Source organism: Diadema antillarum, unplaced genomic scaffold, assembly GCF_040938485.1.
Source record: "Diadema antillarum isolate AM-2024a unplaced genomic scaffold, OU_Dant_1.0 scf00000199, whole genome shotgun sequence".
NCBI lineage: Eukaryota > Metazoa > Echinodermata > Echinoidea > Diadematoida > Diadematidae > Diadema > Diadema antillarum.
In genome coordinates this window covers 529,808-555,516 of record NW_027271088.1, presented here as the reverse complement: position 1 = coordinate 555,516, position 25,709 = coordinate 529,808, and the positions used below count along the sequence as shown (strand labels likewise).

General features: G+C 39.9%; 1 protein-coding gene across 1 annotated transcript; it reads right to left on the bottom strand.

Annotated features, from left to right (window-relative positions):
* LOC139723760 (protein SAND-like) lies at positions 1-25,531 on the bottom strand. Its single transcript, XM_071634972.1, has 13 exons — positions 25,462-25,531; positions 17,369-17,564; positions 15,462-15,684; positions 13,491-13,569; positions 12,726-12,812; positions 11,172-11,265; positions 9,282-9,396; positions 7,536-7,757; positions 4,978-5,189; positions 2,885-3,063; positions 2,075-2,177; positions 1,028-1,123; positions 1-801 (listed from the first exon to the last, which is right to left on the bottom strand). Exons 1-13 carry the CDS (start codon positions 25,521-25,523, stop codon positions 757-759), a joined length of 1,713 nt encoding a protein of 570 aa, XP_071491073.1. The 5' UTR covers positions 25,524-25,531; the 3' UTR covers positions 1-756.
* Between the last annotated feature and the right edge of the window lie 178 nt (positions 25,532-25,709).

Genomic DNA, 25,709 nt, shown 5'->3' with positions numbered 1-25,709 from the left:
TATACTTAATATCTAGTCTCAAAGTAACCATCAAAATTTGCTATTTCTTGGAATTTTTGTTTAAATCTCATACATCTTAGTATTTTCCTTTAGCCAACCCCTGATAATAGAGGCAAAATAAATACAGAGCCTCGGGATGTCTCTGCAGCACAGAAGCGATGAGAAAAGAGACAGTGGTGGACTTTGGTGCATCGAGAAAGATCTGGCTGTCCACTCACTCCACGGCAAGTTCTGTCCATCGCTGCATGTAATATTTCCCACAGTCCGCAAGCCCAGTTCAGTTCGCTGGGCGGGGAGCAGCTGCCCTCTGGCACTTTTACATAGCCCTATACGAGAACACATCATAGTCCACTGCTACTACAACAAACTGTGAGTTATCCTCGAGAATCAGTGATACGACATCCCAAGAGTTTGGAGTATACCAACACTTCGACTACACACCTGGTGAGCGAGTACCACCACCATCCAGCCAATTTGCTGATCTGTCAAACACACACACAAATGTCTGCGCTGCAAATGATGTGATGCACTTACATTGGCAGAACCAATGCAGCCGGTGTAAAGGTGGGACATCACTTGTCAGAAGAAGTGAGGCTATTGCATCATCCAAGCTATTAAAGTCCACCTTGAGATGACAGTAGTGTCCATGGTGACACCACGGTGCCTCTTCCAGTCTTATGCAGACGTGTGCAGCATAGATTCCGTGCAGCGTAAAACTTTCTTGGCTATGTAACAGTCTCTCATCTCTTGTCTCCATCAATACTCGGGTGGATTCAGGATGAATAGTCTCGTCTCTTCTTTCTGTTTTCACAATAAAAAGAAGGGTACCAAAAAGAATGAATCAATCATCCAGTTTTTGGAATAAGCATTTCACAAGGATGCAATATTTGTAAAATTTCACAGGAGTGAGCATGTTCAAATCATATTTGATATTGATCATATAGTAATTTCTTAATTCACACATTGTGTGACCAAGGAGAGGGACATTTTGTTCTTTACTCTTTATCTGCATTGACCAGGTATTCACCTTGATCCACTTGAGCAGCTTGTTGACAGCAAGAATGGCCACTTGCTTGGTGGTCAAGGGGCCAAAGATGGCAAACAGCTCAAATCCTCCTGTTACCTAGTGTACAGACATGCAAAGAACCACAAACAGTACAGATTAGAGTCATTCTTTGAATGCAGGGATAAATAGAAAGTTCTCTCTAATAGTCCAATCATTTGATAATTTACAAATTTCATCTACACATGGCAAATGGCTGAGTAAAACCTTGCTGAAATTTCAAATCGACTCAACTACAATCATTAAATGTAATCACTTACGATATAATAGAAAATTGCATATTTCTCACCATGAAAATATTGGCTGTCATTCAGTCACAAGAAAGATTATTCAAAAATGCTGAGGCAGACACCATAGTGTGTCAATGAATGGATGAAGATCTGTCATGTAATCATTGGATGCGATACAATTCTAGATGACAGGGCTTCCCTACTGACATTCAATGACAAGTTACACATGGATGCTACTGCTTTCGTGTGTGAAGAAGACGATATTATGTCCCTCACTTTTTCTTTTTGTTTACACTGAATGCATGTCCCCTCTTCCAAATTCCCCCTCCCCCCACTTTCTATTTAGTCAAATATGCCAGTGTTCCCTCTTGACAGAAATCTTTTCTGTGCATTGATGAAAAGATGTTGAAATTTACAACTTTTTGGAAATTCTTGATACAGGCAAACAAGTATTCCCTGAGGGAATGCAATGGCTGATAGGGCCTGGCCATCAGGAATGTGATGGCCTGATGGACTCCAAATGTGCTGTTGTACGTCTTTACTGTTGGGGAGTATACAATGATTATTCATGGAAATCAGTATGGTACTATTCAATGACAAAGAGATCATTAAACTGATATCCTGGGCAGTTATTGCTGTGAGATTTAACAATTCAAGAGTTCAAAACGGGATTCGGGAGGGATCATTTATATCTCTAATCCTTTTTATTGACAGCAAATGGTACAATTCTTATTTGAAGATGAAATCAAAATGATTGGCTAGATGCAATGATTATTCTTACCCATCCTAAGATAGCCTCCCTGGATCCAACGGTGAACATGATTTTGAGAGGCCTGGACGGGCTGTGCACACGTTGATGGGTGTATTGATACAATGACAAAAGTCTGCAACAGGAATCAAACGTAGAAAAATCTGTCACCTGTTACCGCTACCATCACAACCAGGACACAATACATACTACGATTTGATATGACCTAGAGAAATTGAGGCCAACTTAAACACAGTACATGTCAGATGTGAAAACATCAAAGTTCTAGTAATTCTGCCCACCCATTGCTTCTGGACTGTGCATCAGCATAAATGTGACCCTGCATCCCAAAATCACCAAAGAGTTTTCACCAGACACAGAATCTTAGTTTGGGGCAGGTTCTGATAGAGCAGACTCTAAGCAATAAATCACCACAAACAGACTGTCCTAATTATCTTAATAATGGTAAAGACACATTCTGGAAAAGTGTTAGCTGAGAAAAGGGGCATTGAAGTTAAGGTCTATTCAAGCACTTAATCCTCATCAAACCGTTATCTGTGCAATGAATAGGACAAAAAGAGGATGTAAAATTCTTTAGCAATCACAATGAAGGGATGATAAGATTAGCCTGTAAAATGTTCTTATCAATTCAACACATTTTATTCATGACTGGTACCAATGTTAAATTGTAGTAGCTCCATCCTTCCAAGAGCAAGCAATGTCTAAATGGTTTTTAAGAATTTGAAAAGGCTTCAAGACATACCAGTACCCAATCTCACTATTCTACATATAGGTGTTTGATTAGAATAACTAAAAAAAACAAAAACAAAACAGCACACACACCTTTCTCTCTCCTCAGGCTGGTCATAAGGAGTGTCAAGCTCGGGTGCTGTGTATTGTGCCGTGCTCCTCGATTTGTACAGGAAGTGCCTAAGGTCACCGATGCCGACCTCTTGACATCTGAAGCTTCCCTTGGAAACAGCGCGCTCTATGGCTACCAAGCAGTTATTCCTCTGTAGTCTCTGCATGATGGTAGAGGAAGATGTGACAGTTTAAAGCACTGAGAGAGAACTCTCTACCACTCTCTCATAGCTCACATGTATTTCTCACAGGCTTAACCCTATCTAAAAGGGGGGGGGGGTGTCAAATTGACCCCCCCCCCCCCCCCCCCGACATTTCACGTGATGATTTAGCAATGCGCCAAGATTTTGCCAGGCCATTTTATGTCGTTTTTCTTTAAAGTCTCCTGCATATTTTGAGACTAAATTTGTTACATCTGGGTACACCGTTCTGAAGTTACATAATGTTTTGTACATGCATGTCAGCCTGAAAACATTTCAAATTTGTGATATTGTGTGCAAATCCAATGCAAATTGTTTTTTATTTTGTTAAATTGCTATAAATGAAATTATTTTAACCTTGAAATTAATTCTAAAGTGTCTGTAACAAATTTTGACAAAACCCCCCAATAAAACACTTACTGGCTGTAGGGTAAAAACACAATAAAATACATAAAAAGTTAACAAAGAATAAAAAACAAAAGAAATCAATTTCAATTATATGCTATTTTTTTTGCAATAAAAGTGTTTGATGTGTCTTGAGGAATTCTGAAGCAAGAAATAGCAATTTGTCAGTCTTTTAATGGAGTTACAGGAAAAAAAAAATGATTTCATGCATAAATTTGCATAATTAATTAACTAAAAATATAAAATCAATATTTTTCTACTGTATAATCATACAATCTTTTTGTTGACATCCGGCTCTACGTTCAGGCAAAATTTCGCAGCAATTGTGCCATCGGCAGCCGAGATCTGATGGGGGGGTCAAATTGACCCCCTCCCCCACCCCGCCAGAAAAGAACTTGTGTCTCAAATAGCCCAGTTAGCATAGGGTTAATGCACTTTTTAACCATCTCCACTTTGAGGGGATCATTACATTATTTGTTCCACATGAATTCTCGCCATCCTCTGGAGGTCTGAATCAGCACTGACTTTTTAATACCAGAATGACAATAGAGCTAAAACCATCAAGACTTTAGATTCCCAACACTCTAATCAGATTAAAGTCTTGACTTCACCCAGTTCAAGTACATGTACTGTGACAGTAGGTAACAAACAGGATACTACAAAAGTGGAAATTTTTCAGCATTTTGCCCGACCAGAAACTAGCATGAAAATAAAAGCACACAAACATTTTTGCTTGCTTATATGTAACACTAGAATTCCACAGAATTGAAACCATGCAAATTTAATCTTACAAGCAGGATCAACTCTTCATGCGCCGTGGTGTAAACCCCCTGTGTGCAACATTATTCTGAGACACTGACGTAGTCATGCTTTGAGATAACATTCTGCTTTTCAAGTCTAAGTAATTTCTACAGATTTCTATCGAGCTGCATAAATAGTGAGTAATGTTGTGGAGTAAATACCAAGCTTTCCTTTGATGTATTATTGAATGACAAATCTATGATTGTTTTTCTTTCACATGACCAGTAGCTACATCCAAATGTAAAGGCATGACTTTTGCATACAAAATAGTGACGGAAACTTACAATTTACACTCAAATCCAGTAGAGAACGCCGTTTGATAATCAATCACCACATAAAATGCAAGCTGCATGTATGTGTGAAAGAAATAGAAGCACAAGAAATGCTTTCATTGTACTGCAGCATTTGGCGATTCATCGATCGGATTAGGAGGGTTTGTGTGTGTGAGCAGAATATGTGAAGTTGGCACGCCGTCGACTGAGTCGGACATGGCACATAAAGAGTTAATTACTAGAGCGAAAATTTCCACTTTTACAGTAGGATGCAAGTAGGATAAAAGTATACCCTTTCTATCTCTCAAATTCCTAGACTGGTAAAAGTAGACACTTGAAAAGTGATCCGTACATTAATTTGTTCACTGGAAGACAAATAAGCAGCATTTTGCCTCACCTCTAGTATCTTCTCTTTGCAGCTTGCCATTTCAGCAAATGCCATTTTATCTACTGTGAGCAGAACTAAGCAGGCTGGACTGTTGTCTAGGTAGGAGATGTGAGCGTGAAGAAAACCACTGCTGTCAAACTTTGGTAGGCAAATTGGCAACCACGAGTCTGCACTCTTGAAAGAGGTAGACTTATTCAGCAGATTCAAGATGAGATGTAAATCTGAGATAAGAGATGAAATTGAGATGCAAAAGAAAGTTATCAATTTGAGAGCAACTTGAACGCACGAACTACACATGTGACCAGCCGGCTCAAAAACCCACAAAGAGTAGGCTAAAATGAATTTCCACTCTTCTACATAGTTTAAAAGAAAAAGCTCTAAGCTTCAAAATGACATATAACTTGTTTAAATTTTACAATCTTCATGCCTTCAACCCCTACCTCTCTCAAATAAGAGAGAGGTACATGTAGGGGTGCAATTTCCTAGAAATGCGAGAACAGAGGATTTAAAAGTCAGGGTCACTCAGTCGTGCTGTGCAGCAGTGTCAATTAAAACATGTTCTATTTCACAGTGAAAGCAGTACCTGTTCAAAAAAATAACGTCAAGAAAAATTCTGATACACATGCATCTTGATTCCATTCTTCTTTAAGTCATCGAAGTTTGACAGTAGGTAGAGAAAAGATCACTCTTCCAGGTAAGACAATAAAAAAAAAAAAAATTAGTCTGTCAACTCAAATGACATAATTATTTTGGTCCATTATAGAGAATCTTTATCTAAATTTTGGGGCATGTGTACAAATTGCTACCAATGTCTTCAAATTGACTTATTGTGCTCAATCCTGGGCTATACAGTGCCAAGATTTTTGTTTCTGTTTAAAGTACAGTTTGTACAGTCAACCATCTGGCCCCGTTTCATAAAAGATGTTAGGATGGCAACTCTTGCTGGAATGGCAACTTCCAATAGCAACAGCCAATCAGGAAGCTGGATTCTTGTCGTTACCATGACAATTGCCATTCCAGCAAGAGTTGTTATCGTATCAACCTTTTATGAAATGGGGCCCTAGTGCATTACCATCTGTGCAATATTATTCTTACTATTACACTTTTGCACACTGCCCTTTGGGATGAAATAAATGAAGTGGATCTTTTTGTTCATTGGTTGTGATTCTCTGTTACACAGCATCAATGAGTTAGCTCTCTCAGATGTAAGAATGCCTCAGTTAACCCGCTGAGGACGAACTGATTTTGCTACAAGACGCATTTCCTATAGACACCTGCCAAGTATACTCGGGACTTGTCCTCAATGGGTTAAACTGGAAGGCCACTGTCTGACCAGGTACTGGGAGGGATTAGCATTTCTTTATCCTCTATTAAGTCACCAGACTGTCTGTGCCAATCTGTACATAAAGCAGAGAATCATGGATTAATCCCCATACATTTTGCTTTTAATCTGAGCAAACTCACTAAGGCCTCACAATGCTTCAGTCAAACACAAAGGCCATGGTTGGAGTGCTGGTATAATTATGGACCAGAGGGACTATGTAATCTTTATCTACTGACAGTTTCCAGACTGTCTGTGCCAATCTGTGCATGAGGCAAGGTATAAGGGTTAGTGCCCCTATTGTTAGATATAATTACACAAAGTTAGCTCAAGTAAGTTTGAAAGTGCTTCAGTTTGAGAGGTAGGCTGAGGTGATACCATCAAACGGAAGAGAGGGATTAGCTCTTTATTCATTGACTGTTAGTTTCCAGACTGTCTGCCAAATCTGTGCACGAAGCCAAGTTTTTATAGGGTTAATCCTCTACAACAGCAATGACTCCTCTCATCTGAGTATAGCAAGTTCACCTCTCTTGCATTCTTGCAGATTATTATCTGAGGTAAATCGGGGGGGGGGGGGGGGGGGGGCATCTTTGAGGGCCTCCAGGGGGCATGGATTCCATGAATAATCATGATAGAACATTCCCTCATGTATTTACTCAGAGTAGCTCTGGTCAAAGAATTTTGTTGTTGTTGATGTTGTTGTTGTTGTTGTTTTTTTTTTTTGTTTTTTTGTTTTTTTTGGGGGGGGGATATTCTGAGGTTCCCAGGGATTCCTGGGGTGGGGCATGGTGCCCATTTGTATAAATTCTGTCACCAATTCTGATGATAATGAATGACAAGTTTGATGAAAAATTGGACCATGCGTTTTCAGTAAAAAGATGAAAATGTGAACAATTTGGCCATATATATTTTGCTCCCCCAAGCTAACAAACCCCAAACTAGTCCTCAATTTACCAATCACCAGTCTTCCAATCTACCAAAAATCACAATTTGAGAGATGTGTTTTAATAAATTGCAATTGCAGAGGAAAGAGCAATATCAGGTGTTACCATGTCAAGTGGGCCTCCCCCCCCCCCCCCAACTCAAGGAAATAGAACACTGTCATTAAAATCAATGTCAATATCTAGTGACCAGGTATTCCACTGCCACAAACATGCATTTATCTCTTGACAATCAACATCCTTCCATAAGAGATACCAAAATAGGCAACCAAATTGCATGAAAGTCAAATCAAGCGGTATCCCACCTGCCGGATGGAGTATATACTTCTTCATTCGCACAAGCGTGACCAACTGGTTGTCGGCGATGAGGATGGCGAAGACGAGGTCCTTGACCTTGGCGCTGTGCATTGCGCTGCCAATCATGTCGCGTATTGCACTGTCCAGGGGCAGACACCGAATGGCGGTGAGTAGGAAGCAGGGATCTGTGTCCATCAGCGTGATGAGGTTGTCAAGGAAGGTCTCCGTACCTGCGAGCACACACACACACACAAAGACAGACATGCATACCAATGCCTGGAGATACTGTAAAACGAGGAATGTTCGTGTGCATTTTAATTTCACGAATTTGGCGAGATCCCAGTTTCGCGAAATTAAAATGCATGCTAAAGATCTTGTCTACACTGTATGCACTGAATGTTAGAGGCAACTTGCGAAAATTTCATGCTGCGAATAAGGCCGTCGGCTCCCATTCGCAAAAAATGTTTATGCCGTGAAAATATCGTATTTTACAGTATATATGGCATGGTGCCAAAGGCATACCTGTACTACACTGTACTTCAATATCATAAATGTTCATGTATAAATATGGAGATCTAGATACAGATATTCAGGACTGACAATTTTCTTTTGTTATAATCTAATTTTGTTGCAGCTGAACAAATCAAGTACAGTGTACTATAAAGATGTATAGCTAATGATTTTGGTCGGGTCCTGAGTTTTTTACTTTGTTTCAGCAAAATTTCATTATAACTGTGTTTGTTATAACGGGAATGCACTTTATCATAGTACATCACTGTTTATTGTTCTAACGTGCACATGCTGACAGAAACTGTCTCAGCTGCACCCCACCATTCTTATGTCATACACATGCTACACGGACAGGTAGACATGGGTATAAACTTTATGACTTGAAATACACTTCATATTCAAAAGGAACTTCAAAAGGAACATAACTAACTCTCTGATACAAAAAGCAACAGTCCAAAGTTGGAGATGCCCATATGGTTTAACCCGTTCCTTATGGGAACCTGGTAAACCAGGTTCTCGTGGGAGCAAATGATATACGGGAACCTGGTTTCCCAAAATGAAGACAAGAGTGCCTGCTTTAGTGCCCTAAATTCATGTTATTTGTGTTTTAATGCTCAGAAAAGTGGGTTTGATAAAAAGATCAGAGTTTATTCTATCAGCATTTGTTCTCTTTGTGTTTGAAAATGGCGTGTTTCACAGTATTATGTACCTTTTCCTGAGTTAGTTTTTTGCTTGTTCCGCCGTAAACTCGTATGAACATGTACATAGCAATCAAGGCTGAGATCTGTTAGATATTCGGGTTCGCTGACCCCAGTCACCTCATTCAGGTATCTGGTTTTTGTGTAGAACAAATGATTCTGTGAGCTCATCAGCGCACGCTCTATTCATACCTCGCTCCCGATCGATATTTCCATTGTTCACTTGCACATGTAGTTGACTGTGGAAAGGGGGATACAATGTACCGCTTGACTGCCTTCACACAGGTGGATTACCAACCTGTCTGCCTCTTTGTCAGCGGGCAAAAAGAATCTCGTTTGGGAGCATTAAAGGCACTCAGAGAATTGCGGAAGGAACGGGTTAAGTGAAGACTAATATTAATTGTCTCTGACATCACATAGAATTGCTATTCATCCATCCTGTTTGTATTGATTAAGGATGACCACACTCAACTTGGTGAAAAAAAAAAAGAAACTCTGATTCTTCATCACATATTACGTGGAACCTAGTGCTAATATTGTACTCGCCTCCCAGTAACTTTCGTAAATCGTAGTTGTCTCTTTTCTCGAAGACTCTTGAAAGCTGCGAATGGGTCAGTACACTGAGTATATGGTTGTAGCAATACGTTAGCTGCATCAGTAACTGAAATAAGGAGATATGAAGACAATGTCAAGTACAGATTTTGTGAATGTGTTGGTTTAATGAAATACTGAATGGCTTCATTTGCAAGTAGAGATAATTTTCAGGAAGGTATTATATATCATTGTGAGGAGGTACAAATGGTTAGGAGAAAAGAGTCGCATTTACATGTACTTCAGATCAAATCAGGGAACTCTTTGCTAGCTAATTTGTATAGTTTGTGTTCATCTGCTAATTTATATCTGAAAAACCCAGTGTAGAAAATGGAATTAAGAAATGCCACCTCATTTCACTGCATTTGAAAAACCTGCAATACCAAGACATTGGGGGGGGGGGGGGGGGGGGGTGGTGAAGGAGGGGCAGACAACAAAAAAACAATCTCTCTGGCACCCTTAAAGTGAGTGAAAACTTAGTTCTCATATGGCCACCAAACTGTCAATATTTTGCTCCACGATGTACAAACATGCATACGAAATGTGTGAACTGATGCTGTAATAACATGATTTCAGTTTGGTGACAAGGAAAATGTGACATATTCAGCCAAAGAGGTTCGCCAAAAGTACTGCTATCCCAGAGCTTTCCTGTTCCTTGTTGCAACGTAATTTTCATAACAAATTTATCAACTAGAAAATCACTCTGAGAGCACAGACCTCCGCCAAGCAGCTACTTTCCACCGAGGAGATTTTTCTCCTCTCCACCCCTGGTGAAAAGCTCTTTGGGCTCTTCCATAGAGATCAGCGATATCCACCCATAGGTATACATGCTGAAAAATTGCCTGATTTCCCAATATAGAAGCCTTTGTTACGTCATAAACCCTCAGCTGCGCGGCGCGCCTCGCTCCAGAAAGTGGAGCACGCACTTTAGTGCGCGCATGAAAATCTAAAACATGCGCAGCTTGAACTCCCAAGTTCATTGACCCTACCTGCCAAAATATAAAAAATCCTTCATAAATTCCCCAAAAATTCTCATATCACTACCAAAATTTGATCATCTATTACTTGTGTCATTCTCAACCTTTCCTGCAAGTTTCATCCAAATGCGTGCACAACTTTTTGAGTTATTTTGCACAAGAATAAACTAACAAACAAACAAACCAACGGTAACGAAAACATAACCTCCTCCCTTGGCGGAGGTAATAATCAACAAATTGGGCCACAGCAGTATCCACCGATCTTTTGCACTTGAGCGTATTGTATGCAACTTGATGGAACATACAATTGCCAGGGCACAATCAATCATCACTTAACATGATACCTACTTCTGAATAGGGAGGGCACTTCAGGAATAAAAATTGTGTACTATGATCATATTTGACATCTTTGATCTCAAAATACTCCAAAATATCTTAATATCCTGACAAATCATGTCAGGCTGACAGGTTTCTTGGTAGACCCTTTTGATGTAATGCAAGCATTTCTGAGAATATGTTTTGGCTTTGGCATTAAAGAAGTACAGTATATAAACACTGGATGAGGCATTCAATAAAATTAATGCATTAATTCATTCTACATTGTACGTCTTGTGACACATCAGGGAGAGCTGACAGCTCTGAGATGTTTCAAGTGAAAATTTCAATTCAGATATACAGAAAGATGCCTGCTCTACAGTGTAAACTTCTAAAGAAATACTTTGCACACACTTCCCTTATCAAAATAAGTATGGGCCTGACTTGATTCTAAAAGGGAGGTGTTGCAGACAGAGTAAAAAATTATGTGCGACACCAGCGAGAATTTATAGGCTCGCTGAATATATGGCGCGTATAGTTACATAATACCCACCTGTTGTTGGGACTCGTTGGTCTTTGATACTGCCACCAGTATAATTGGTGGCCTCTGTAGAAATACAAACAGGTGTTTGCCGGCTACAAATGACCTGAGAAGAAAGAAGCATGTGTTGGAATTCATGTCAGGGTGAAAGTCATAGCAACTACATCCAAAATAAAGCAAAAACAATCAAACAAACAAACAATCCTCACTGTCTACCAGTGGTATAATCCAGTTCGTAACTACAATTTGTAGCTCATGTGCACATTGGTACAAATGACCTTTCCGTTTTCTCAGTTGGCTAGGCACTTCACTTGTTCTGGAAAAAAGCATACTGCATGAAGTGGCCCAACGTAGCAAGTACAGTTGTAGCAATTTATGGAATTCATGTTCAAACAAAAAACAAAATTGCGCTGAGCAGATGACCAGAATAATCTGACAGTTATCAGCTGGGAAAGCATATATACTGTATAATTTCAGGGTTTTCCAATGAATGTATTGATATTTTTTTCTCTATTATTGCTGCCACATACCAGGCTTACTGTCTGGTGGATGTGCTGGAAAGTGCTATTATAATAGGATCACATGAACAATCATTAAATCACAGAAGCTTGGCTTAGTGACTTTACAAACCAACATGCCTGTTAGTACTAGTGACCCTTTTCTGCTCATGCGCAAAGTGAAATTACGAACTGGTCTAGAGCCAAATGGACGCTTCTTCAAACAGAAAACATCACAGTCATAATTGGACACAGTCGTTGTTATGCACTACATTTTTGTGACAAACAGCACTAAGTACATCTATATCATTATATCTCTTCATTATATCTTTATCTCTTCCTCCTCTTGCTGCATACATTCTTCCTCTGAATTCCCAAACTGGAAGGCTACAACACAATAACTTTGTTTATGAGAAAAGTGAAGACGAGAAATAAATAATATTAGCTCTGATGACACAAATGGACACACAGAGCTACAGAAGAAATGCAAAACCTCTCCATGAAGTTCAGCTTGGCCCAAAAGATGCAATACTGACTAATTTTCAGCATCTATCATCAAATCTTGTGTGCAGTATCACAAAACATTTTTCTGGACATCACACACAATATTAACCATCGACTATGAGAAGTCACATAAATTAATGACATGATTTGAGAGGTACGTGTACATTGTGAGTCTAGTCTCCCAACGAATACAGCAGCATACTCTCTACTAAATCCTGCAACTTTTGGGTCTTCTTCCTCGTCATATTCAACATCTACACAGTTATCAAATATCTGTCCACGACTTGGCACATCACATCGCAGAGCCTTCTCATTTGGAGCCATCAGGTCATTCTGGCTACACTGTTCCTCAAGGCTAGGTCACTGTAGAAGGTGTGGCATGGTTTGAGGTGTGCCACCATCACAATTTATGTTGTCATCAGTTGAATATCCCCACTTTTTCATGCTGATATGAACTCCTGGGTTCAAAAACCGTCATGAGCGCAATGTAATTTTTGATGACTTCAGCGCTTTATAAGAGGCCACTATTATTTAATACAACTTGAGATAAGAAGTGTGCTTGTACCTGAGAGTGTTCTTCTCTATTTGCACAAAGGAGACGAGGGTGAGCATTACTCCCATGAGGGGGTTGAGTTTGTCCTCCTTGCCATACCTGTCAGAAGCAATTAAGAGAATATTCTTCATATTGGACAATGACATGCATTGTAGCATTGTCTCCTAGCAAGCACAATGATCAAAATACTAATCATCATGGCATTGCCTAAACTATGATTTGAGGTCATCAGTATTTTTATTTGCAATCAGACAATACTGTACTTTGGTATCTGAGACAATTGTAACAAATTGTAAGATATGGTCCCTATTTAGGAAGTTGGTATTTTGATGTTCCAATCCAGGTGAGCTTTATACATTCTGTGAATTTGTAGCATTGCATGGCATAGGGATGACTTTGACAAGGTTCACACTGTCATCTGTAATAAAAAGTTCCAAGAGCATATCACTGGAATTACAGCATCACTGTTATTGTACAGAAATTGAGTACTTGCACTTTGTTGAGTCTACATAGATCTTTTCTGATGTCTTTCAACATTAAATCAGAATATGCACTATTGTTGGGCCATCATTTCTATCAGTCAGAATTTCTCTGAGGGAACAAGGACAGATGGAAAAAAAAGAAGCTTTTCAACTTTGAAATAACAAGGTGATATTACCAGAGAATCAAATCTGTGTTATTCACTTCCTACACACACTTCAAAAGCACATTCAGCGAAAGAGATAAAATATACCGTCAGCACGTGTTGACTATATTCTTCATGCTATTCTACGTTACCTCGAATAGATCGGCTTTCCGGCATTGCTGAAGACAAATACATGTTTCTTCTTCTCCTTCCATTCAAGGCTGAACATATCTGTCAGGAGATCAAATGAATACTACCTCAAATATGTGACCTGCTACAACAAAAGGATCCGAAAGTCGGGGAGGACAACTTTCGGAAAATGGCATGACATTATTCCCTTTATAGCACAACTCATAAAAGTACTCGGTTGCGGAGATATCATTGATTTTATTAGCGCATGTGAAGTGGTTGAGGAAATCAGAGTTTCGAGAAAACATGCCTTCAAAGTTTTCCTTCCGACGCTATCATGACCAAGGGGGGAGGGGGCGAGACAGTTTTCACCAATTGACAATAGAAGGTATGCTCCTAGCTAACCTTCGAGATGTTCATTCAAGCTTAGCATCAGCGGTCTACGCACGACCAATTAGTAATTAGGATGCCACGCACTGACCAATAGGATTACTCCCTCGTTGTCAGGGGCGGAGTCTAGCTGCAGCACTAAATCCAAATCTGCGGACACGTTTCTGTTACATTGAAAGTCAGAAAATCATGGCTCAGAAAAACGCTGATTTCTTGCCTTTCCTTTCATCATTTAGCTTCAAAATTTTGGCACATGATAGACAAAGCATTAGACTACAAAATTATGCCAAAAACAGAAATCCTATTGTTTTGACCAATTTTGATGATGTGACTTCAAACTCAATTTTCTCAGCTCAGCTGTCAGCGACTTTAGGATCCTTTTGTTGTAGCGGGTCACATATCAATTTATCTAATTTTTACAGCACACATGTAAATATTTATGTTTGATATTCCTCGTTTTGATCAATGATATGAAACTAGAAAAGCACTCGGAGAGCGCAGACCTCAGCCAAGCCAGGAACTCATTTCCACCCATACATGCAATTTCCCAATGATATAGAAACCTTTTGTTTACGTCATCAGCTCCTTCCTTGGCATAGGTAATAAGGTTGATAATCATGATCCATTTGAGTGGTAGAAGGCTCTATAATGCACCATGTATTCTTTCTTGGGTATGTTGCCCTGGAAAGGGCCTACACACTCCCAATGTTTTGGCAAGCATTTTCTTGCTGTTTAAGGAGGCCTTCTACCATCCATTTTTCCACTGCCACGGAAACCTCCAAAGATTTCAATTTTATGATCTGTCCATGTTCACTCCTTCCTTTCCCCCCTAACTACAAGTACCACATACTACACAAGATTCCAGATATTCAGAGAGTGTGTTCTCTACATGACTTAAAATGGAAGAAATGTAAGAATGAATGGCCAGACCTTTCATGTATACAATATGTACATATTACCAGTAAAGTCTTCCTAACTAGCTATTAAACAACACTTCTTATGATGTCATGGTTGGTATCTACTACTAACATAATGTTACCATGAAGTACTTGCAAAGGAATATTACACAAGCTACATCACTTTACTAATGAATGAGTGCGCAGTTACATAGCTCCAGTGCTAGGTAGGTCTTCGGGTTATCTAACTTTTTTTTGCATGTGATTCAGAGGCTTTAACTCTTTCGATAGTTACCAAGAATCAGAGGGTACAAGCATTGTGTATCACAACACAAATACGTCTGTATTTCTCATGGATTGCTTCATGAGTATAAAATCAAAGGTACTGTATACGCTGAATATTTCGCAGTTTTATTTTTTGCGAATTTCACGAGTTGGGTGCTATTCGCGAAATTAAAGACACGCGAAAATAATGACTCTGATCCCAATATGAATGTGACACACACGTATATATTTCTCCGTTCAGTACAGTAGTCACAATCGCGATATTAACCACTTGCGAAATCGTCGGGAAGTCCCAATTTGCAAAAATTTAGACTCGCGAAATATCTTCTCTCACTGCTGTATGACATGGCTATGTGGTATTGCAATTCTACTGTTTAAAGGGAACCATGACAGATGATGATGATGGTGATGGACACCACGTACCTTCAGCCGGTTGTGGCCTCTCATCGTGCTGGACCCTATCAACCATGCTACCTGAGCGTATCCTCATCTCCTCCTCCTCCGACGATGGATCGGTCGCCTCTACCTGGGCATTGAGGTCATTCTCCACCATCCTCGCCTCCGTCTCAACACTGAGGGAGAGGTCATTGACCCGATCACTGAGGTCTGTCTCCCTAGTCTCATCATGGTCTTCACTCGCATTAATCTGAAGAAACAACCATAAAAAAGGGGGAAAGGAGTACATTATCTGCACAATTCATCAGAATTGTGTTTTTTTTTTCACCTCCTTATCTAAGTTTCCTTTGAACAATTTTAACAACACCATTTCTTTTTGCTTTGTCTTTGTCCGATGACAAATGCAGGGCTGCCAACTCTCACTCATTTTGGTCCTTTCTCACTCTAAAACTTTATTTCATTTGCATGCATTTCTATTGATCTCACTCATTTTGACTCCTAAATTATAGCATCGGCCGATGGGAGTCTCACTCTCAACTAGTTTCCAATGTTAGCAGCCCTGCAAATGTGAAACGTGTGATGATGCGTAATTTGTGTCCATTTGCAGCAAAAAAGCATTAAACTGCACATCTTTCACTCTCTCACCCATCTATCTATCTATCTATCTATCTATCTATCTATCTATCTATCTATCTATCTATCTATCTATTGATCTATCTACAGTATCAGTCATATATTTCCTTTTGGTATTTGCATATATCAACATGAAATCCATGGGCACAGAACACCAAAACCTATACTGCAAGTTTACCACTATGTATGTACAATTGTACTTACATGTGGACCAGACGTCGGTGCAACTTTGACTTCATCCCCATAAAAATTGTGGGGAAAAACACCCCTGTAAATGAACACTGGACATCATGGCAATTGTACACTTACAAGCCCATACTGTTTCTTACACCCACACACATACATGCACACACATGCATCATCTTCAAGACTGAAGGGAGCATATGAAATGGAATAATTAAAAAAAAAAAACCGGTCACACTGGCCAAAAATCAAGAAGTTTAAGATTGTGATCTTTAATATCTCAATCTTTTGTCAGTGTGACCGCAAACTTCCCATAAAACTTCTCACAATACTTCCCACTCAAAACTAGGGATATTTCCCCCACCCCTGCCAAACTTCTTGATCTTTTGCCAGTGTGAATGCTAGAAACTGAAACTCTTCAAAGTTTGTCACATGACCAGTCCACCACCTGTTTGCGGGCTGTGCCTCAGAAGCATGCGGTCATTGTGATGTACAGGTGTTCATTGTTACATCACAATCACTAGCCATCAGGCAATGCACTCTTTCTTCCTTCTTGCGCACAAGCACTAGTGACCCAAACTTATAGATCCAAAGATCAAGAAGTTTGGCTGCAAGTGTGAACAGACGACCAAAGATCACGGAGACTTCATAATGTTTAACTTCTTGACAGAGCTACCAAGTCTCCTGCATACTGCGTGAGACTCACACATTTAGGGTCTGTCTCACAATCTCACGCATGGCACCCATTTTTCTCACGCATCGGAACATACTGTAGCTCAAAGGATTAAAGTGATACACCTGTAGTTGCAATTGAAGTATATATTTCCCTTTTATCTTTCAAAATAAGGAAAAAATAGATCGCACCATTAAGAGCTAAAAATTGAAAAAGCTCCCTACCAGAGAGGGGACTCCCCTCTCCAACACCCTCCCCCTGCTCAGATGCTTCGCTCCCTCACGCGTACATGCGCACGCCTAGACTCCAAGACATGAGAATCTTACTCATAACAATTTTTGAACTTGGCATATCTGTCTTGATCTTTTGCCAGTGTAACTATGGCTTTTGATGCAAATGTCGGGCAAAGTATCTGCATTGTGCTTTGTCGAGGTTTATTACTCACTGAACCAGCCACAAAGACCTCATTCTGAAAGTTTTCTTCCTCCAAGATTGGTTGCTCTGCTCCGCCATCAACCTCATTCTCCACGATTTCCGCTATTGTTCCACTGACCACTCGCCTCCTTCCTTGATTTTCTTCCACATTGAGGTCATAGTCCAACTCCTCATAGGAATCTCCTGCAACCAAAATCGGATGTTGGCTGATATAAGAGAAAGAGAGAGAGAGAAAAAACTAGAACTATCACTCATTGTGATTAATATACCCCCACCCACAACTGAGGAAATTAGCTCAACCAAGATTTTTTTAACTTTTTAATGAAAAAAAAATTTACCAAGGCAATGCACTGTCCAACAGTAAATAAATGTATTGCTCACAGTTAGTCAAATGTCCCACATCTCAAGTCAAGTGCTCAAAAACTGAGTGAGCAAGATAGATAAACTGACGATTTCTATGGTTTTTATTAAAAATTGTATGACCATGGCGCAACACAATGTTGGATATTAAGAAAAAAATGAAGTTTTGCACAACTATATATCATAACCATCACATGTGCCTAATTTCAAGCCAAATGCTAACAGGATGAGGGGCTTAGTTGAATTCACAATATTAGTGTATCATTTTCATTCAAAATATACTGTTACCATGGCAACACATTTTCAACACTGACAAAAGAGTTTTTGCACATCTAGGTAATGTAGAGGTAACATGTGCCAAATATGAAGCCAAAACGCTCTAAACATAGAGAGTTAGGATCTAATTGAAATGTTTGTATGATTTCCATTCGAAATGCACTGTTACCACGGCAACACATTGTTCAACAATGATGAAATACAAAGTTTGCATATCTCTGTACTACAACTTGGTTGCATGTGCCAAATTTCAAGCCAAATGCTCAAAGACTGAGGGAGTTACCTGAATCCACAATGTTTTTCTATTGATTTTCATTCAAACGATGCTGTTACCATGGCAACACAATGATCAACAATGACGAAAGGTTAAGTTTGCACATCTACATACCATAGTGATCAGGTGTGCCAAATTTCAAGCTAAATGCTCCAAGACTGAGGGAGTTGGCGGAATCCACATGCTCTTTGGTGAAGAAATGTTGTTACCATGGCAACACATTGTTCAATAATAATGACAGATTAAGTTTGAACATCTATATGCTATAGTGGTCACCTGTGCCAAATTTCAAGCCAAATGCTCAAAGACTGAGGGAGTTAACTGAATCCGAAATATTTTTGCATGATTTTCATTCAAAATAAACTGTTACCATGGCAACACATTGATCAACAATGACCAAAGACTATGTACGCTCATCTACATACTATAGCGTTCACATGAGCCAAATTTCAAGCTTAATGCTCAAAGACTGAGGTAGTTACCTGAATTCACAATATTTTTGTACGCATTTTAGTGAAAAGCTGCTGTTACCATGGCAACCCATTGTTCATCACTGACGAAAGATTAAGTTTGCACATCTATATGTTATAGTGGTTGCATGTGCCAAATTTCAAGCCAAATGCTCAGAGTGAGGGATTTAACTGAATCCACGATATTTTTGTATGATTTTCATTCAAAATATGCCGTTACCATGGCAACACATTGATCACCACTGACAAAAGATTACCTTTGCACATCTACGTACCACAGTGGTAATGTGTGCCAAATTTCTAGCTAAACGCTTGAAGGCTAAAGAAAGTTAGCTGAATCCACAATATTTTTGTATGTTTTTTGGTTAAAAAAAGCTGTTACCATGGCAACGCATTGTTCATCACTGACGATAGATTAAGTTTGCACATCTACATACTATAGTGGTCATGTGTGCCAAATTTCAAGTCAAATGCTCTAAGACTGAGGGAGTTAACTTCATCCACAATATTTTCGTATGACTTTCATTCAAACTATGCTGTTACCATGGCAACACATTGATAAAAAATGACGAAGTAGTAAGTATACACATCTACATACAATAGTGGTCACATGTGCCAATTTTTAAGCCAAATGCTTGAAAACTGAAGGAGTTAGGCTGATGCACACATTTTTGTATGATTGGTAAAAAAAAAATTCTGTTGCCATGGCAACAGATTCATCACCACAAACATCAAATGTGTTTTGCACAAATATACATTACATTGATCGCATATCCCAAATTCAAACTGAATTGCTACAAAACTAAGAGATTAGAGCAATCCACAACATTTTGTAAGATTTATATGAAAATCTTCCGTTGCCATGGCAACGCATTATGAAATAATCACGAAAAAGGTCTCTTGCACATCTGCCTGTGATAGCGGTCACACATGCTAAATTTGGGGATAATTGCTCAAAAAATGAGAAAGTTGTTCGATCCACAAGTTTTTTACGAAAATATGCCGTTTCCATGGCAACGCATCATGCGATACTAACAAAAAAAGGTGTCTTGCACATCTACCTTTGATAGCAGTCACACATGCTAAATTTGGGGTCAATTGCTCAAAAAATGAGAGAGGAGTTCGATCCAAAACATTTTGCTAGACTTTTTTAAAATTTGCCGTTGCCATGGCAACTCATTATGCAATACTAACGAAAAAGGTGTCTTGCACATCTCCCTTTGAGCACATCTACCTTTGATAGCGGTCACACATGCCAAATTTGGGGTCAATTGCTTAAAAAATGAGAGAGGAGTTCGACCCACAAGATTTTGCAACGGACCGACCGCCCGACCGCCCGACCGCCCGCCCGACCGACCGACCGACCGACCGACCGACCGACCGGCCACCCGACCTCAGGATGATTCCTATATACCCCCCCTACACACTATGTGTGGGTGGGGGTATAAAAAGACAGGGCATCATAACAAACACAAGCTGTTCTGTGTTTTAAAGAGAAAACTGTACACTGACAAAAAAAAAAAAAATTAAAATATTAAAACATCAAATCATGAATGTAGGTGGAATGTAAGGCAAATGCCTGTTTCATTTGCATTCTTTTCTCTTTTTGGGGGACAAAGATTTGCTTCCAAATTAGTAATAAGGATTTCATAAAAGTTATATTTCATTTCTGATGTTAGATGGACGTAGCAATACAATGTAGTGATCTATGGAGGGCATGCAGAGTGCAAATTTAGATAATGAAACTACATTGTACCCCTTAGCAGTAATAGTTATACTGTAAAACGAGGAATTTTTGCGTGCATTTTAATTTCGCGAATTTCGCGAGCACAAAAATTCGCGAAATTAAAATGCACGCGAAAGCTTTTGTCTACATTACATGCATTGAATGCCAGTAGCAATTCGCGAAAATTTCGTGCCACGAAAAAGGCTGTCGGCTTCAATTCGCGAAAATTTCATGCCGCGAATATATCATGTTTTACAGTATTATACAGCTAGGGATATGCACCATTAAAGGCTCACAAACAAAAACAAACATCTGATTTAAAAAAAAAAAAAAATATCCACCATTGCATATATACTGTAGACCCAGCAAATGACTCGGAACAAAAATCAAATCACATATCATATTTCAGCTAAATAAATATGAAACTTGCCTTAACCCTATTCTAACTGGGGGGGGGGGGGGGGGTCACCCTCGACATTTTGCACCTCCATTCCGTAACGCGCAAAGATTTTGTTGCGTCATTTCATGACTTTTTTCTTTGAAGTCTCCCACATATTTGCGACGTCCAGGTACACGGTTCTGAAGTTACGTAATGTTTTGCATTTGCATGTCAACCCGAAAACAGCTCAAATTCATGATATCTTGTGCAAATCCAATGCAAATTGTGTTTTTTGGTTAAATTGATATAAATTGGATTATTTCAATTTTTAACCGTTAAAATCAATCAATTCTAGTGTAGATAAGCTTGAAAAGTGCCTGCAACAAATTTTGGCAAAAATACATTACAAAACAAAAAGTCGAAAAAACAATAAAATACATAAAAATTAACAAAACACTAAAAAACAAAAGAAACTGATTTTGATTGTGCTATTTTTTTGCAAGAAAATTGCATGATGTGTCTTGAGGAACTCTGACACAAAAATTTAGCAATCCTTCAGTCTTTTGAACGGAGTTATAGGTGAAAGAATGATTTCATGCATAAATTTGCATAATTAATTAATCAAAATAGAAAATCAATATTTTTCTATTGTATAATCATGCAATCTTGTAATTGACATCCGGCTCTATATTCAGGCAAAATTTTGCAGCGATCGCGCGATCGGCGGCCGAGATCTGGGGGGGGGGGGGGTCAAATTAACCCCCCCCCCCCCCCCAGTAAAAACTTGGTCTCAAATAGCCCAGTTAAAATAGGGTTAAAGCCAGCCAAAATGAATTAAAAAATTGAACAAATGTACACTCTGTCTCTGATACATTTTGGTATGGGATGGGATTATTCTTTTCCTTCCTGTATAGAGTCCAGCTATACATGGCAATTTTTCTGAATTTTACAAAATTATAATAGACCAATAAAAAGCATGTAGATTATCTACATGGAAAAAACTATGGAGGCATGACATTATCAACTCCGTCATTTGAATATTCACAAGGACTGGTCAAGAAATATGTCCTGAAGAAATGTGCAATTTCAAAATGTCATATCTTCTTTATTTCTTTATTCGATTTTTGTCATTTTGGGGACAATCTGTAGTGTTGTTTTTTTCTCTCTTTTTTGTTGTTGAGAGTTTATCAATATGCAATGCAATTCAATTCAATTCAATTCAATTCAATTTATTGAAAACCAAACCAAACATAGTCCCCAAGAAGCACAGCTTGTGAGTGGGGCCTACGATAACATATAACATATTATTTTTGGGGTGGATTTCCTCTTCAATCTGGTACACTTTGACCAATGCATTGGCACTTGAAGCTAAGAATAAGGGCAGATTAAGGAGCAAAATCATATACCGATGCAAACTGCCAATAAGTGCCATTGATTTTTGCCTGTATACATGATTTTGGGTGGGGTGGTTGCGGTGCGGTGCCAGTGCCACTCGACCCCTGGTGCTGCACTAACTAGCGCACTGCGTGCCGTGCCATGTGGCTGTCGTGTTTACATTCAGCAACAAAGCGATATTTCATCCCGTTTATAGTATACTAAGGAAAAAGGGGGTTCTGAGGCCTCCTATAGCAGCCTCGAGCAGCCTTTGAGCTCAGTATAAACAGACAAAATTCAGAAAAGGAGATGTGATCAGGTCAGGTTCTGAAACCACCTACAGGGGGAGGTTTCAGAGGCGGCTATAGCCTGATAGCAGCCTCGAGAAGATTCGACTGCAGTATAAACGCATAGGGCCTTAAGGGGTTCGAGAAGCTGCTTTTTGGCCGACCCGGAGGTAATTGCTGAAGGTCATCGCCTGCTTACATAAACAACCCAGATACCAGCCATCTCGACCAATCCCTGTTGCAGAAAGCCTTTCAACTTGCACACTTTCACTCAAAAGCACGCACCATAAATCAGAGGGGAGGAGAAGGTTGGGCCTGCTAAGGTCTGCTTTTAGCGAGCAGCAGATAAAATGACGAGACGAGAGCCTGCTTTTTCAGAGTGGGCTTTTGCACCTCCTCGAGGAGGCCCTGAAACCCGCTAGCAGTTACATAAACGGGGTATTTATTAGAGCAAGACTGAGGTTCTGATACAGGCCCGAATGTGCTAAATCCATTTCGTTCACCACCAGGCGCGCCGGAAGCAGTTTTGGATTGGGGGGGCAAATATTGGAGGGGGCTCACGATAGACCATACATATGTTACACAATATACACATACACACACACGCACACACACACACACACACACACACACATATATATATGTATGTGTATGAGTGTATGTGTGTGTGTGTATATATATATATATATATATATATATATGTAAAGTGGCGTACGGTGGGTCGAAACATAGGGGGTGGGCACCTTGTGGAAAAGTAATTTTGACGGCGTGTATGCTTGTGCGTGTGTGCGTGCGCTATTATACAAATGATGCACAGGATAGAGTTTGTTAGTGTAGGTGTGGTGCACTCGAGGGTATTTACAATTGTGAAACATGCACGAGGCGAAGCCGAGTGCATGTTGCACTACATTGTAAATACCCAAGAGTGAGCTACGCCTCCACTAACGCCACGAAATAATCCTGTGCATCATTTGTTTTATAAAATGGGTCGAAATTTCGAAAACTAACATCATTTTTCAGCGTTTTTCACGTACCTTTGTGGGTCAAGACGTCCGAAGATGTTCGTCCCAAACATTTACGCACGTCGCACTCGCGGAAGTCCCGCACATACAGTATAAGTATAATGGGGGGTTGGGTTTCCGGACACTTAAGTTCCCGCATGAAAACTTACTTATTTTACATAGAATATGCACCCTTTACCTTAAAGACTTGATATAGACTCCTCATATAGGCCTACTAGACAACATACTCTGAAAACGGCGTGAGAATTAACCTGCTAAATCGTTGGATTTGCTCTTCAAGGTGACTCCATGTACGCGTCCGGTCCCATAACGCTTGGTCTACTGTACTGTACAAAGTGTACGTATAGTAGAGAGACAGGCCGGCCGGCCGGCAGCCCGAACTAGAAGTTGTTTATAGGATTGACAGCGCGTATGCATGCAATTCATCAAAGGAGCCGCCGCGCGCACAGACGATCAGCAATCTACCATAGGATTACAGGCAGTGCAATTGTACTGAAGTAAAGGAAGGAGGTGTGTCTCATTTCAGCGCTTCCTATTGGCTACATTCTTGAACCCATTTTATAAAATGGGACTACAATACATTACCGAATGTGGTACATTCAACAACGCAGTCATTGAGCAACATTGTAAGTTTTCCTTACATGGATTATGGAATGACGGTGTGAAACGACAAATTACTGTCAGCAGCATCACGAGAATTGCATAACAATAAAATGCAAGCGAGCGGAGCGAGAGAGCTTGAAAATTGTAACATTTTACAGTCCCAAAACTGCCGTTTGTAGCTATATCTTTCACTTTGGAAATTATGGGGGGGGGGGGGGCATCGCGCGCAACTGCTGGCAATTACTGGCGGCAACATTAGGAGAATGGCATAACCATTCAATGCGAGCGAGCGAAGTGAGCGAGCTTGAAAATTTTGACATTCTACAGTCCCAAAACTGGCGTTTGTCGCTATATCTTTCGCTTTGGAAATTAATGGGGGCGCATCGGGCACAACTGCTGGCAATTACTGGCAGCAACATTAGGAGAATGGCATAATGATTCAATGCGAGCAAGCGAAGCGAGCGAGCTTGAAAATTTTGACATCCTACAGTCCAAAAACTGCCGTTGTAGCTATGTTTTTCACTTTGGAAATTAAGGGGGAGGCGCACCGGGCTCAACTGCTGGCAATTACTGGCTGCAACGTTAGGAAAAGGGCATAACGAATAAATTTGACGATTAATTTTGACATTTTACAGTCCCCAAACTGCCGTTTGTAGCTATTTTTTTTTTCGCTTTGGAAATTAAGGGGGGGGGGGGCAGCCCAGGCACAACTGCCGGCAATTACTGGCAGCAACATCAAGAGAATGGCATAGCGATTGAATACGAGTGAGCGGAGCGAGCGAGCTTAGAAATTTTGACATTTTACAGTCCAAAACTGCTGTTTGTAGCTATGTTTTTTCGCGTTTATTCATTTATATACATATCTATCTTATTTCATCTATTTTTTATTTATTTATTTATTTATTTATTTTTTGGAGGGGGGCTTTTTTGGGGGGCAAAAATGCGTTTTGCCCCCCCCACTTTTTGGATTGGGGGGGGGGGGGGGCGGCCGCCCCCCTCCCCCTACTTCCGGCGCCTATGTTCACCACTGTTCTTATTCACAATGATCAGATAAAGGAAATAGAGAGTGGGAGGGAGAAGCTGGCGCCAAGCAGGCAGGCAGGCAGAGAACTAGTTGAAGCGCAGATATTGCGCAACATGAAAAGCAACGACTGGGACTACAATGTAAAGCATTTTGTATGCATTTACTCCGTTCTTCCATTTCCATCTTTACCACAACCTAATGACATGTGTCTTGCGTAATATGCTGTATTTTTTCCCCGAAGTCTTAAAAATCAGATCGCATGTACTGTACTCAACTTGCAAGAGGTCATATGAGAAAAGTGAATGTACCTTGCGCCTGGTTCTTCCCCTTGGAAAACCACGGGCTCTTCTTCTACAGCCGCCTCAGCCATTCTTTTTACATGTTGTGATTCGAGCCTTGCATGCATTATCATGCATAACGTTAGAGATGAATGTAGGTGTGTGTGGCTTTAGTAGTGTAGTTACCCAGCAGTTTCCTTGCATATGGCACCGCTGATTGGCACCACACAGAGTTCTGTGATTGGCACCCAAATCTCCTTTTTCTTTTCTTTTTCTTT